The sequence below is a fragment of the Danio rerio genome, chromosome 5 (genome assembly GCF_049306965.1).
Source record: "Danio rerio strain Tuebingen ecotype United States chromosome 5, GRCz12tu, whole genome shotgun sequence".
Taxonomy (NCBI): Eukaryota; Metazoa; Chordata; class Actinopteri; order Cypriniformes; family Danionidae; genus Danio; species Danio rerio.
Window position 1 is genome coordinate 44,312,109 of NC_133180.1, and position 16,182 is coordinate 44,328,290.

At 36.1% G+C, this 16,182-nt stretch overlaps 1 protein-coding gene across 11 annotated transcripts in view; it reads left to right on the plus strand.

The window, feature by feature from the left end:
* The window catches only part of rhobtb4 (Rho related BTB domain containing 4), an 81,192-nt gene that overhangs the window by 46,983 nt on the left and 18,027 nt on the right, over positions 1-16,182 (plus strand). For 4 of the 11 annotated variants that reach the window (XR_012405891.1, XR_012405890.1, NM_001099974.2 and 1 more), the window contains exons 4-7: positions 2,853-3,038; positions 3,962-4,763; positions 4,877-5,096; positions 7,545-7,663. Coding sequence is in view for 4 of the 11 variants with exons in the window: in NM_001099974.2 (NP_001093444.1) it covers positions 2,853-3,038; positions 3,962-4,763; positions 4,877-5,096; positions 7,545-7,663 (1,327 nt within the window). In the remaining 7 variants the exon portion in view is untranslated. Of the gene's footprint in view, positions 1-2,852; positions 3,039-3,961; positions 4,764-4,876; positions 5,097-7,491; positions 7,664-10,206; positions 10,705-16,182 lie in introns of those variants that run through there. The other 7 variants (XR_012405896.1, XR_012405894.1, XR_012405893.1 and 4 more) reach the window with 3 other exon arrangements.

Genomic DNA, 16,182 nt, shown 5'->3' on the forward strand with positions numbered 1-16,182 from the left:
TGTTGTGTGTGTGTGCGCGTGCGTGCGTGCGTGCGTGCGTGCGTGCGTGTGTGCGTGTGTGTGTGTGTGTGGTACCAGGGCAGATGTAGTCAGCTGATAAAGCACTATTAATGGTGGCGCCCTGTTATGGAAACAGAATCTTTTGACCTTCACCCCCAGTGTCTTTTACTTAAGCTAAATACACACCCACACAGACACATTGAACATTTCTTGAAAATGATTATCAAAGTCTCACTTTCTGCATTAATTATTTGTAGACAGAAATCGGCAAAACACATTGTGAAAGAACTGTGAGGCACATTGTGAAAGAATATAACATATTTAGATGTTTAAAAGAAAACCTCTAGAAGAACCATGACTCAGCGGGGAAACCCTTGCTGAGTCATGTTTATACATAAATATATAGATCACATTTATAGATGTATAAACTAAAATATAGTATATATACTTCATCAGATTGGTACATTGAGGGAACTGTATGATAGAATATCATAGTATTGACAGTTGAGACCAGGATTTTTTAAATCTATGGGACTACCATATTACTGTACTTTTACAAATAATACAGTTTACATTATCACTGTTCTTACAATGTTAGATATGTGTGTCTGTGTGTTTACAGTGTAGTCAAGCAGACACGCAGTCAGGAGTTTGAACTTAGACATGCTCCACATAGCTCTACTGAACACCACACACACTGATTACATAACACAGTCCTTTATGACCCACAACACTATGCGCTCAGAGATGGTGAATGATTGTGGATGCGTGTTGCTCTGTTCATTTTGTTTTTTAATTGTCTTATCTTTGGCCCATTTCCACATAGACTTGCAAGCATTCTCAGGAGATTCAGGATGTTGACTTTGACCTTGAGGTTGTAAAATTCTTTGCACCTTTGTTCACTGGTTCTCAATCAAAGTTCTGAAGCCCACTATAGGGGAAAATGTCTAATGGAGCATCATTTAATATATTATATTATATTATATTATATTATATTATATTATATTATATTATATTATATTATATTATATTATATTATATTATATTATATTATATTATATTATATTATATTATATTATATTATATTTAAAGGGACACAGACAACAAGAATTATATTATATTATAGTATATTATATTATATTATATTACATTACATTATATATAATTCATCAATTTACTTTTAAGTCACACTGATATATTCTGATCAATATTAAATCCTAATGTAAATTACAATGTAAATGCACTCTAAAAATCAAGAGATTCTGAAATCTTTATAAAGAACATAATGATACCAGCCGTTTTTGTAGAAATGTTTATGCCATCATTCAGAAATTTTCCATTCCAGAAAGAATTTTTATAGCAATAAATAATATCTTTTATATTATTAAAATTATCTATACAGTAACAAAATTGGTTCTTTTAAAAACTGTTCACTGACAGACTCTTTGGTTCTTCTAATGTTTGGCATCAGTGCATAAACCCCATTTTTGGAACTTTTATTTTAAATGGTAAAATGTATATATGAAGGGCAAGCTTTAAATATTCAGTTAGAAAATAGTGGGCCTTTTAAAGTCCAAAAGGTTGAGAACCACTGGGTTTGTGTGGTATAAAATGCTGTTTGAGCTTTGCCAATCTAGCGTACGTTGTCCATAGGCAATCCCAGCCCAAAATGACCATTGCCAGCAAACATTTTTCTGTTTAATAGATGGCTAATAGACATGTAAATGTAGACAGCTTGGCTAAAACAATGCAAAACTTGGGCTGTCAGTGAAGATTTAATAGACATCTAAGAATATCTCAAAACTACACTGGTTGTCAAATAGACAGATTAGACAAACTTTGTGTTGGGATTCATTTCTCGTTATTTGTTTTGGCATATACTTAGATGCCTATTAGATTTTTATTGACAGCCCAAATGTAGCCTTGTTTTAGCCAAAATGACTATGTTTAGACGTCTGTTAGACATCTTTTAATAATATACAATGCTTGCTGTGATTCCGTGTGGGCCTACAAGATGTTCCCCAAAACAAAGTCATTTTTTTGAGGAAGCCATATTGTTTCAAAACTGTAATCATCTTTATTTTTACTTCATGTTGTATTTTCCAAAAGATTATATCAAAGAAAAATAAAATACCTCAGTAATGCCATGTAAGAAACACGGATTGTCATATCTATAAACATGTGCATGATCACTTTCCAGTACAACTGCGTACTTGTGATGAAATTCACTAGATTAAGTCTGTTTACATTACAACAACAATGTGGTGCTCCATTAGTCAGTCTTGTGTATGCTGGTCTCACATGATGAGCATGTTGTGAGCGCAGCTGTGAAATATGACATGGTCAGACCATCCGCTATTATTAGACCAGAGCTGGTTATTGAGTCAGACGAGATACTTAATGACTTGCACAACATCTTTCATGCTCGCATATTTACTGGAGAGGCACACATGCGTTAGTACACACAACCATTGTCATTTATAAAGGTCGTTTAGGCCTAAATAAAGTGGCTGTACTGTGATTTGTCATTTCGCAGAACAATCTTTCACAGTTAAAATGACTAAAATGCTAACGGTTAATCTTTATGATCAATAAATATTATAGTGCCATATGTAAAATCGCACATTAAATCATTTTCATTAATAATACAAGTCTTTGTATCTCACTCACAGTATAGTGTTGTTTGGTGCATTTCACAGTTTTGTTCCAAAACTGTGATTCACAGTCCATTTTAAAGCCTCTGTGTAGGACGATAAGTGTCCAGGGTTTGCCAGTTTCTCTGCCTGTTACATGCTTTCTTCGGATGTATTCTCTTAAAATAGACTGAATTCTTTCTCTCTGTATGTCTTCAGATCTGATGTGGTAGTCCTGTGCTTCTCTTTGGCCAATCCAAACTCCCTGCGCCATGTCCGCACCATGTGGTTCCCTGAGATTAAGCATTTCTGCCCCCGCACCCCGATCATCCTGGTGGGCTGCCAGCTGGACCTGCGCTACGCTGATCTGGATGCTGTTAACCGGGCAAGGCGGCCTCTGGCCAAGTACGGACCACATCCTGCACCTACTCAGAGCACACATTCTGTCATTTTTAACTTGCAGCTTGAAAAGTTTTCAAAAGCTTCTGTTTTGACAGGGGTCTGGCACATTTTTGGGGTTTTTATGCTCAGTTGGCATTTGATAGCTTGTCCTGACTTTAAACAAAATTAATTGAATAAAACTCTTAACTGATCTGACGTATTTATAAGTGAGAGATTTTGTGGGGAAATCCATAATTTAATAATATTTTTATATGAAGCAATTTTTATTTTAAAGCTAACCTTGGGCCCCCGATATTCATATTCATAAAGGCATTATTTATTACTTTCTGTATTATTTCTTTCCATTTTAAACTGCAATTATTTGTTCATTTTAAAATGACAGTATAGGGTTGTTTGAAATTAAGGCTATTTGCTATAATGACATATATGTTGCTTGTATGTTGTTTAGGTAAATATAGAGGTCCATGTTGTCTCTCATCATTGGCATACATATGTATTGTATTATAATTTATTCAAAATATTAAACTGTCAGAATGCTTACATTTACATTGAAATATAAATACCTATTTCACAAAAAGTAAACACTTTGTTTTTATTTCAGTATAGCCAAAATTGACAATACATTTGTTTGTAATGTTATAAATTGTCTCTAAAATAAATGAATTTTCTGTATATTAAGAAATCTCTGAAAAATATCTGTTTTCAACCAAGAAATGTTTCTTGCACAGCGGGATAGGATATTAGAATGATTCCTAAAGGCTACAAGAGAGTGTATAGACTGTTGAAAATTAATCTGTACCCTCAGAGAAATAAATCACATTTAAAACATAATAAAATATAAAAACTATTTTCATTGCAGCCTTGATGAATGTCAGGGATCTCAATTTCTTTTTAATTATGTTTTTACTCTAACTCTGCCCTCATAGACCCATCAAACCCACAGACATCTTGCCCCCAGAGCGAGGCCACGAGGTTGCTAAAGAACTTGGCGTTCCATACTATGAAACAAGCATTGTTGCTCAGTTTGGTGTGAAGGATGTGTTTGACAACGCTATCCGTGCTGCACTCATCTCTCGGCGCCACCTTCAATTCTGGAAGTCCCATTTAAAGAAAGTGCAACGCCCCCTCCTCCAAGCCCCCTTCCTTCCCCCCAGACCGCCACGGCCTGTGGTGGGCATCCCTGATCCACCTCCCGCAGATGGAGAAGCTCCTGATTCTCTTTTCTGCCAGCCGCTGTGTGCAGATGTCCTGTTTCTTCTCCAGGCCGGAACCACTCGCGTCTTCGCCCACAAGGTGTACCTTGCCACTTCCTGCTCAAAGTTCTACGATCTGTTCACTATGGACCTTGGAGCAGCGGGGATGGAGAATGAGCATGAGGAAAGCTCTGAGGGGAGCGAGGAAGAGGAGCAGAGCCGAAGAGGAGCCAAAGAACAGGCTGGACGAACCAAGAGTCTGGACATTGAAAAGGAGGGGGATGGGGGCACTAGAGGGGCGAATAGGTTGCTTATGTTACAGCAGGGCTCACTGAGGACTTCACAGAGTGATAACGCTCTGCCTGCCAAGGGTCAGTACTCTGCGGGAACCCTTGGAGCAGGCCGTGCCCTTTTAGGATGGGGCCGTGGTTTCTTGGGAGTGTACCTGGAGATGGTGGACGACCCTGTGACAGGTCGGCCGAGACTGATGACAGTAGTGTCTATGGATGATCTCATTCAGAAAGGGCCTTTTCAGGTAAGAACAAACTTCGATTGACCTGTGATGTCATTGCATGTTTTCTAAGAATCTCCTTAAATTGTCAACCGCAGCATCACATTACAGATTGTCTCCTCTTTTGGCTTTTTCAGGCAGTGCTGCAGTACCTTTACACTGGTCATCTGGATGAGAGACGTGGGGACCTAATGCAGGTGGCCACCATTGCTGAGCTTCTGGAGGTCTTCGACCTGCGTATGATGGTGGCTAATGTGCTGAACCGAGAGAGCTTCATGAACCAGGAGATCACCAAAGCCTTCCATGTGCGTCGTGCCAACCGCATCAAAGAGTGCCTGAGCAAGGGCACATTTGCTGGTAGGTAATCCCATATCAGTGACAACCTTGTATTAGATATCTATCTTATTGCCAACAGAGTCAGACAAACTATATTTTATTGAAAATGGTTTAACATCCAGGACAAAGTAGCCTCAGTTTTCTGACAAACTGTAACAAATTCTGATAAATGATCTGTTGTTGTACCGTTTTACACTGAGAAACTGAATCAAGTCTTTTGTTCAGTTTTTAACTTCTAACTCCAGTAACTGCTGTTGCTAATTGAATTAATAAACAATTCACATTGATTTTGTTTACTAATTAAAGGAACACTCATTTTGAACATATCTTTGAAAATGGAACAATATAATCTTTGAAAATGGAACAAAAGGACCTCTGCTGGTGTAACTTAGCTGCAGCAGGCACAATGATATTATGCAGGCAATTGGCAAACCTCTAGTAAGTAATGTATATTTATATATAGCATTTATCATGTATGGCGCCAAAGTGCTTCACAATCATGGGGGGGGGGGGGGGGGGGGGGGGGGGGTCTCTCCACACCACCGCCAGTGTGCAGCATCCACTTGGATGATGTTACAGTGGCCACAGAACAACTGCGCCAGTGCGCTTGCCACAAACCAGCTATAGGAGGAGTGGAGAGAAAGTAATAGAGCTAATTCAGTGGATGGGGATAATTGCCAGGCCATGATGGATAAGGGCCGATTGAGGGAATTTGGTCAGGAAACCAAGGTTACACCTCTATTCTCTACCAAATGCACCATGAGGTTTTTAATGACCACAGAGAGTCAGGACCTCAGTTTAATGTCTCATCCGAAAGACTGTGCCTGCTAACAGTATAGTGTCCTCTTCAATTTACTGGGGCATTAGGACTCAAACAGACCACAGGTTGAGTTGCCCTCCTGGCCTCACTAACACCACTTCCAACAGCAACCTAGTTTTCCCATGTGGCCTTCCATTCAGGCACTGACAAGGCTCAGCCCTGCTTAGCTTCAGTTAGAAACCGGTCTTCGCCTGCAGGGTGATATGGCTGTGGCCTCTGTTAATCTAACAAACGTAACCATTTGCTTGCACAGGGAGCATGTTTTGCAACTTAGGAGACATCTGTGAGGGACCATTCAGAACATATTTACTGCATATCCTGGTGTATATCCGGAACAGTATCTGTTTGAACTAAAATACACAGAAGCTAGCCAATTTTTATTTGATTCGTAATATGATTTTGTCTGCTGCAGCCATGGTACAGCAGCAAAGTTCATTGATTATTTGCCGGAATGAGAGTATAGTTCCTATGTAAATAGGCTTCGAAAAGAGCAACTTTTCGTTTTGTCGGTCTTTGTAAACAATGCATTTAGGTGTCAAACTTTACATAGAAATTTTATCGAAAATATTTGGTTATTTTTGAGCAAGATGCTAATGGTTTAGTCCAATTGATAGACTCCTGCTAGACACAAAGATCGGTTGAATGGATTAAAAAATGGTGTCCAACTAAGGGAATTTTAAAATGAGCTTATTTTCAAAAAAGTGGAGTGTTCCTTTAACTGTTTTAATGTGAATTGTGCTAATTCTTTACAAGGTTCTGGTGTTATTTTCTAGTTAGCAAGATCCATTACTTGTCAGCATATACCATTCCAAAAGTAATGAACTTGAGTTTCATAAGTTCTATTTCTCAATTCCTGAATCCAGTGGAATTGGAAAAGAACAGTTCATGCCCTGAACAGTCAATTACAGTATTTTAAACTGTCCCTTCATTGCTTTCAGTGAATATTTGCATACTGTGAATGTGTTTGCACTTTCTGTGTGGTGGGGTTCTCTCTTCATTGTTTCCACGTCTTGTGTGTTGTGTGCATGCATGTCATAATTAACTTTTTCCAACATTCCTGTTCTGTCAACTTACACCTATTTGTTTTACGGCATTTGTTGTCATCTCATTACCCAACCATGAAGACGCTTCTCATGTTTTGAAAACCAGAACAATTTTCATCTCCATTGTGGCCTGACAATTTCTTGCACATTCCCTTTGGGTATGTGGAAGTTTATAAATGGAATCATTGGAGCTTTATTTGCTTTCCTTGTCAGACTACAAATCTGAATTGATAGTAATTAGGTGCGTTTTCCCATCATGCCCTACTGATTACACTCAGCATACTCCTGAACAACCTGTCCCACATCATCTGCTGTTTAATGGTATTGGTGAGCGACAGTGATCACATTCAGTCATCCGTTTCAGTCTCGAAAGAATTCGCTTCTAAAAAAATATCGGCACCCTATATGGTGCCAGTCTGGCCCTCCCTTCGCATTTTCTGTCTTCTTCTCCTTACCCTTGTCAATCTGTCTATTTATTATTGGTCTGTGTGTCTATCTGTCTCTCCGTCTGTCTTTTTGTGTTTGTCTGTCCACCTGTCTTCCCCCTCTGTAGCCTCGACTCTGTGACACACGCCGAGATGTCTGCTCTTTTCCCCCCGGTTTTAGATGTGGTGTTTCAATTGGACGACGGATATCTGCCAGCCCACAAGCCTCTGCTCATCTCAAGTTGTGACTGGATGGCAGCCATGTTTCGTGGATCCTTCATGGAGAGTTACATTGAGGAGGTGAGCTTGCATTGATTCATATTGCATGGTGCTATTTTCGCCAGGGTCACAAACTCAATCTCAATCTTAACCGAAACTGGTGACAACAAGTTTTGCCTAAAATTATTTATGGTTTCTACTACGTAATGATCATACTCAGTCACCTTGATCCTTCCTACCCTGGAGCTCTGACAGATCCCAGTAAAAAAAGTGGCACAGGTAGTTAAAACTAGGCCACCTCTATGACAGCCTGACCCACATTGATGCAGCTGCGACAAGAGACCATCTCATCCATATGGATGAATTACCAGCCCTGCAGGTCTAAATGGACCTCTGAGGGGAGCGCTCCAGGCAGGCTGATGCTGAGATGGCAGAGGAGGTCCTGTGACAGCGGGAACCCATGCTGAGATATATCTGCTTTGTGTCTGTGCTTCAGTATCCCAGAGAGTAAAACTACTAGGGGTCTTGACAGATTTATTTGCAGTGAATAAGGTTGTAGACTAACTATAGACGTTGAGTTGGTCTACTTTTGAGGTTTCATTTTACCCAAACACACTGTAAAACCCAACAGTCAACTTTATAAAATGAAATGATGTAGTTACAGTTTTTCTTTTTTGTAAATAAGTGTGTATTAATTCTTTTACACAATGCTGTGAATAAATTAGTATTGTGAAGAGCAAATGCAGTAAAAATGTGAAACATACATATTCAGTGTCTTGTACTCAGTTACCTCACTAAATGCAATGATGTGTAACTTTACTGTAGTTTTCAAATGGCTGTGCAAATAGTATATATTGCTGTCTTGAGGATTTTTCAGGAAGTGTCACCAAAATCTGACTTTTGCATTGGAAGAAATGTACAGAGTAAATCGTCATAATGAAAGCAGGACAAAGCCATTTGACTATCTTGTTGATAAGCAATGGTGGCAGGACTTTTCATCTTGATGACACCTTTATTGATATCAATACTTGCTTTTGAGGAATGAGCTATCCATTTTGAGCAAGTGACACGTTTTTGCAGGTTATCAGCTAGGTTTTGCAGTTTGAACTAATTATTTGATTGCAATTCATTTGTTAGGCTTTTATGAAAATATATAGAGTATTTCAAAATATTGATCCAAGCTGCAAAAAAAAAGTTACTTTATCAGGTACTGTAACAAAAAATACTTAGTTTATTGCTTAATTATATATACATGTTCAGAGTAAACAAATGTTTCAACCAAATTAAAAGATTTTAAAGTACAATAAGTAATTCTTTATAATAAACTTTCCTTAGTAAACATTAGATAATAGATTAAAATTAAAGCAAGACTTATTGTAAAAAAAAAATTTAATTAAAAAAAAAATTATTTTGTTACAGTTATTAACTATAAAACAACTATGAACACCTAGGATCAATAAAAGCTTTTGTAGATTTCATTGTGACCCATTAAGTTAGCAATTAAATTTCCAAGCATTTGTCACTGTTATGAACACCATTGAAAAATACAATATTAATATTTTTAAAATGGCAAATTTTCCAAATTTAATAATAAATATTCACTGTAATTTGAATTGCCCACTATATAAATAATGTCCATGCTTATTATCATGATTTATTGATAAATTGCCATATGCCTGATAACAGTAAATATAATGAGTTTTATTTTAAATATCAACATTTAACATAAACAAAATGTAAATGAATTAATAAATAATACTGATATAAAAGGTAACACTTTATTTTGATGGCCCGTTTGAGTATTTGTAGACTGTCTGCTTAATATCTGTTGTTACTGCTCCTTCAACAGACAATTAACTGACTAAAAGAAACTTTGCAAATACACGCCAACTTACTCTAACCTCAACTTAACAGTCTACTTATAATCCACTGAGAATCAGTTGGCATGTAGATGCAATGGAACTTACAGTAATTCAACAAACGGACCATTAAAATAAGGTGTGACCACATAATATTTAAAGGATAGTGTAGTATTTGTACAAAACATGGTACAAGTAGTTGTACAAAACATGATTACATGACATGTACTAGGTTGAATGTGTAGTTTCTACCTGGATTGTATTTTGCTTTTTTATTGCCATGTGAAATGAGATGCACCGGTCGATATATGAGCCATCAGCTACTGTGTCTTTACATTATGCACACACTGTGTGTGAGTTTCAGGGCACTGGTTAGTTTGCATTGACAGGAAATAATAAATAAAAACATTATACTTCCTGGAATTCAGACCGAGTCACTTCCTCAGAAATGCCAAGCTAATGTGCAAAAAAAAGTTTTAGTCAGTGTTTTGACAGATAATTCCACAGATATTCCACAGATAATTATATTCTAAGGGGTATTTTTCAACAATATTTAAAGACATTTTATATTAAATTAGTACAGTTTTTGACAATGTTGCACTTGTTTTCTGTGACACTTAATTTCTAACATCACAGTTTCTGCTTGGCATACATTGACTGTTGCTCATACATTTTTCATTCAAAACTATTAAGTCAGGTGTCAAAGGTAGGGTTTCGCTGTATTCCTTACTGAGGCCTATCTCACCTGCACATAACTCTATCCAGGTCTATCCCGTGCACGCTCTCTGATTTCTGTGGGCTACCGGCTGACAGCTCAAGTTCTGGAAAGACAAGCTCCCTGAGGGCAGGAACTCGGGACCAATCTGAGCAACAGCAGTGGTAGAGAGACAACTGGCTGGGTTATAGGTGTTCAGGCCTGCCGGTGAACAGGATCGCCCTGTATAACATTGCATGCATTACGGGGAGCTAAGCTTACAGCACAAGTACAAACTGATGCTGGAAATAGGATGCTGGCTGCTTTTCTATTCTGACAGCATTGGTTGAGAGTATGTCAAATAGAGAGCAAAACAAGGTGGCCAGAGACAAGTAAACTTGGTGCTGCTTTGACAAGCTTGACATGCTCTGTGGTCAGGAATTGAATTTTAAGGAGTCTGATTTATTTAGGAGACACTCCATCCCAGAATAGAAATTATTTGTATTTACGAGTATGTCATCCCCGATTTTGATTTTCTGTCTTGCAATAAACAGATTTATTTTTTTAAATAATCCATCTCTGTTTATATAATGCAAATAGACTGCCGTCTTAATGATGACACTTCAAAAACAATGCCAAACAATGATGACCGTAATCCATAAAGCCCCATTAAATCAATGACATTAGAAATGAATGTTGTGAAAACAGAGGACTCACAAAGTGCTGAAGTTTACTTAAAATGAATGTACTTAGGATAGTAAGCAGTGGTTCATTGTTTAAAAAGATTTAATAATCATTAACAGTATTTTCACACAAATATGGATCATCTCGCTTCAGAAGAGTTTAGGACTTTATAGCTGGGGACAAGTGTTTTTCCATTTTGCATGGCGTTTGAAGTGTCATCTATGGAACAAAATCAATGCCAAAAGTATTGAATTAAAAAGCTTGTTAAATAGCACAAACTGAAAACAAATAGTACAGCAAATTAACAAGTTCATGCATTTTAATGACTTGAATTCCAGAGTTTGTATTTTTAGGTCCTGAAATTTAACATAGCTGCTGGTGAAAAAGCAGCTGGCGATCTTCAATCTGCAATCTTACCGGATGTAATGTTCAATATTATCAGTCAAATTTGAACCATTGAATTTATGGAAGCCAATATTTGAACTGAATTAAAATGAACTGAAAATTGCCTTTTGAATATTATACATAATATATTTAAAGGGTATTGCATATTTTGTAAGTGAGATCTGGAAATTAAATAGGAATTATTAATATTAATTTTCCTACCTAATTTACAAGTACACAGCAAATTTTAGATAGTAGATTTAACTACCTTAGAGTTAAAATTAACACTCCCTCAGAGTTTATATGGGAACCACTATAAGTGTTAAAAATGACACTTTTGAAAGTGTTAACATTGTCAACACCAAGAGAGTGTTAATTAGCAAACTCTTATTGTGTAAAATATCTGTTAAATTTCCGAAAAAATACCAGCAGCTGTGGTTGCCAGAAGCTTTCTGTGAAAAACATGGAAGTTTTATAGAACTGTATAAATTTACAAAAAATAACCATATTTCATGAACTAATACAATGTTCAGTTTACAAAATCATAGCTTAGTGCACAAAAATGTAAAGTCTTTAGATGCAATAATGTTTTCATGTGTGATTGCAATTAGCAAACATATTTTGACTGCATTAGTAACTACACAGTTACCTTTAAACAAAAGAAGATGCAGCATAACATCAAATACTCTCGGTTCATCTTGGACTTGAACAGAGACGCTATTATCCTCCACAATGGTGACACAAAAACCGTTTAGCTGTTTTTCTTTTTTTTTTTTTTTCATTTTTAGATTTTACGGAAAAACACCAGCAGTTGTGGTTGCCAGTAATCTGCTGTTTTTAACATTCATAAATTCAGTTTACAGAATATTTCTGTTAAAAACTCATTCAACAGTCTGTATTTTTTATCGATCTCACACTGCAAATTTTAGATTTAATAGATTTAACTACCTTATAGTTAAAATTAACACTCCCTCAGAGTTTATATGGGAACCACTATAAGTGTTAAAATAACACTTTTGAAAGTGTTCAAATTTTTAACACCCAGAGTGTTAATTAGCAAACTCTTATTGTGTAAAACATCTGTTAAATGTATGTCAAAATACTGGCAGCAGTGGTTGCCAGTAATCTGCTGTTTTCAACATTTTACATTCGTAAATTCAGTTTCCAGAATATTTCTGTTAAAAACAAATCCCATAGTCTGTATTTTTCATTCCAACACACTTAAGCCTTAAATTCCAGAGCAAAATCCTCACTAGTGTCCTCACTACAGAGGGCTGAACACTTAGACAGTGATGAAGTTAATGAGACAATTAAGTGTCTAATTAAAGGAGGATTGAGAATTGTTGATGAACAACTGTTAACAAGCAGAATCACTGAAGGACAGAAAAACACAAGCCAAAACCAAAGATGAAATCAACTGAGAAAAAAAAACTCTAAATAAAATAATAATCAATAAAAATAAAACAAATTACACAATAAAAAAAATTATTTTTCAACATCTTTAAAAAAAACTCATCACATTAAACAACTCATCATGGAGCTACACCTATTACTGACCAGTGACTTTATTTCTGTCATGTGAACAAAAGCTCTTAATGAAATTTCTGTTGTTCATTTGAAGTCACCATGATGGAGGACAGAGTCTGCTTTAGTCGGGCTCTTCAACTGCTTGCTATAAATGTCTTCTACTTTGGCTGCTATAGTTTGTGTTAATTGCACTATTTATACATATAGCAGGAAAAGCCGAAAGAAAATTGAAGTGTCAGTCTGAAGAGATTATTTATGATATCATAGCCATCCTTTCCTGCTTGTTTTCTAATTCAAAATCATATTAGTTATGTGTGAGAATTAAATAATATACATAAATGAAACCACTGAAGCTCCAATAAAATAAAAACAATAATTACAATGAGAATGTTTGATCTATGGCAAAACTTATAAACACCCAGACATCAACAATTAGTCTTTGAATCTCAATAATGGTGACAAACAAAAAAAATAAAAATCAAGTAAAAAAAAAAACACTACTGAAATATCACCTCCCAAAAACAACACAAAATAAAGGAAAAGAAAGAGATTGTAAGAACATAAAGCTGCATAATTTATTCATGCTGCAATGCATGCTGGGAGCTTTGTACTATGCTGGCACCCAGCATGCATTGCGGCATGAACTATGCAGCTTTTTTTTTTTTTTTTTTCAGCAACCACGGTTGAGGTTCATGTCCTGATTCTTGATGCCTGTGTGTCATAAAGAGCAAGCTGGAGCTTGAATGTTTAGTGCATGACACTCTAATTATTAATCGCATCCTAATTGTTTGTTGAATTTTCTTTGAAGAGCAGCAAACTGTCAGTAGTATTGTCCCATGCAGCTTTAATACAACTATATTGGCATTTTATTATGAATCAACTTAATAAACACCTGAAATTAAATCTATAACAATTAAACATAAACAGTGTAGTTTCTCTTGACCTTTCTTGCTATAGCTAATGAGTTTTAGAAACACGGCTATAGCAGTCAGAAAAACATTATGATATAAGCGTAAAGCTTCAAGAACTCAAATAAGCAGCCTCTGATCTCCATGATGGTGAGGTCAAATGAAATATTTTTAATAAAAAAAATATAAACCTCTGTTCATTGTCAAATATTCTTACAGAAATGAAGTCAAACTGTAATCAGTGAAGCTGCTTATGCTATTATTTAAAGGAGTTGTTTAATCCTCTGTTTTAATTCAGCTGGTTTGGTGTGAGGCTGTGTCTGTAGATTTATTTCTTCCTTCAATTTCTTATTCCTTCAGTGATTGTGCTTGTTAACAGCAGGTGTTCAACAGCAGGTGTCTGAATTCACTTATTTGTGGTCATTCACTCTGTCTAGTGGACTAAACTAATTGATCAATTTAAGGGCCAGGTGAATGAGGGTGTGGCGAGATTTCAGACACTCTGATTAGTTTCTCTAATACAAGGGTTTTCTTCTTATATGTTACTCTGTGTGACAAGGAGGCAAATCAACTTCCAACGCTGAGAGGGTTATTTTACCTTTATCTAACTCTAGAATGTTAACACTTTACTCTGAATTACCACAACACTTGAAATTTAACACCAATGAATTTGCTGTGTATGAAAACATGTTTGAAATATTTTTTTTGTTGAAATATTCACAGCTTTAATAAACATATATGTTAAATTTCAGGACCTAAAAATACAAATTCTGGAATTCAAGTCATTAAAATGCAAGAACTTGTTAATTCAGTGTATTATTGTTTTCAGTTTGTGCTATTCAACAAGCTTTTTAATTCAATATTTTTGGCATTGATTTTGTTCAGTCAACTTAGAGATCTGTCCACTTGCATTATATGAATTATCTTTTTTTTATAAATATATCCCTAAATTATATACAAATCATGAGGGTGAGAAAATAATGAGGGAATTTTCACTTTTCAGATAGCATCTCTTTGATGTCTGTTTTGGTTGCCAGTGAATCAACATCTACAGTATATATGCATTAGTTTGTATAGTAACTAACACTGAGGCTCTTATTTAGTCTTTTATTTGTGCTCCGTGCACATTAAATGCAAGATGTTTTGGTGTGTTTTCAGAAGAAGGCTCATTAGTAGCAGATTTTTACAAGGAATATGAGAGAGGTTGTTTGGTTATCGATTCAAAGCAACCAAGTTAATAAAAATAAAACTCTTTTCTGTGATGCCATGCCACTTGCAAGTGTTGCTTCAGCAGTTGCTTCATTGGGTTTGTAAATGCTCCATGCTGTTAAAAAGAAAGCCTGTACCAAACATTGAAAGAAAGACAAAGTGATCTGGTCCTTGTCTAGCTGGCACAGTAACAAAGTGTAGTGAACAGTTATTTTTAGAGTGAGGTTTTGTATAGCACAAGCCCTTGTCATTGTCTGTATAGCTAGCAATCAGTACATAAGGTGTTGTATAACCAGATATTAAGCCCTTGCAAGACCTCAGGGGGGCAAATATTTAGAAAGTGTCATTCATCTGAATAAAGCGGATCGCCCGTAAGTGGATTTTTCCTAGGCTGTGCTTAAATGTTTCTTGTGTATAGCAGTGCATTATTGTTTCACCTCAGTTCGTGACGCACAGAGTCAAGAGTTGTCCTTGATTGATCTGCCACATGTAAGCTTTACTATTCTAGTAATGTGCTGAAATATCTCTCAAGGCTTTTGAGGTTAGACTTATTACTGAAGGTAGCTTTAGAAATCCAAACAACGTCTACACTTTATTCGCACCAGAATTTTATATTAATAGGTCTTTTTGCGTCGTATGTTTACATCGGATGGAGCTGTTCAGAATGTCCCGCTGGTCATTCTCTGTTTTTTTGAACATTAAACAGGAAGTCTTTGAACATATGGAAGATGCTCGGGTGTTGGTTTCAGCAGCATCGTACTTCATTGTACTTCCGTGTGATTATCGGAAGACCGAACGGAAGCTTAAAAGTGTCTGCTGTCACATTTCCCCTGTGAGACAAATATGAAGTGAAAATGTAGACTGACAAAGCAGAGACTGTGGTTTTAGTGTACAGAGCTGTTGTTAGTTGATAGAGTCTGGGTCCTTTGACCACTTCCTCTGTAACACACATTGCCCTGAGTCTTGACCCCTTTTTCTTCTCAAGGTGTTTTCATTGTTTTCTTCCTCTACCATGTATGTACAATTTGTCCCTGGACCACAAAACAATGAGTCACAAAATTCATGAGTAGGCCCACATGGACTTTGGAATTTTTTAGTTCATCATTGAGTCTGTTTTTTTGCTTGTGTAAATGTGTGCAAATTTATATTTATTCAGCTTTTAAATAAATTTTACTAATAATAATTACTAATATGAAAATGTTCGTATGATTTATTTACAATACAGTTTTTAAAGTAATATTTTCTGTCTTTTAATAGAGATATATGAGAGACTTGCTTTGTTTACCAAATAAGTGGATTTAGATGGATTTGCATTGTAAACATTAATAAAAGTTA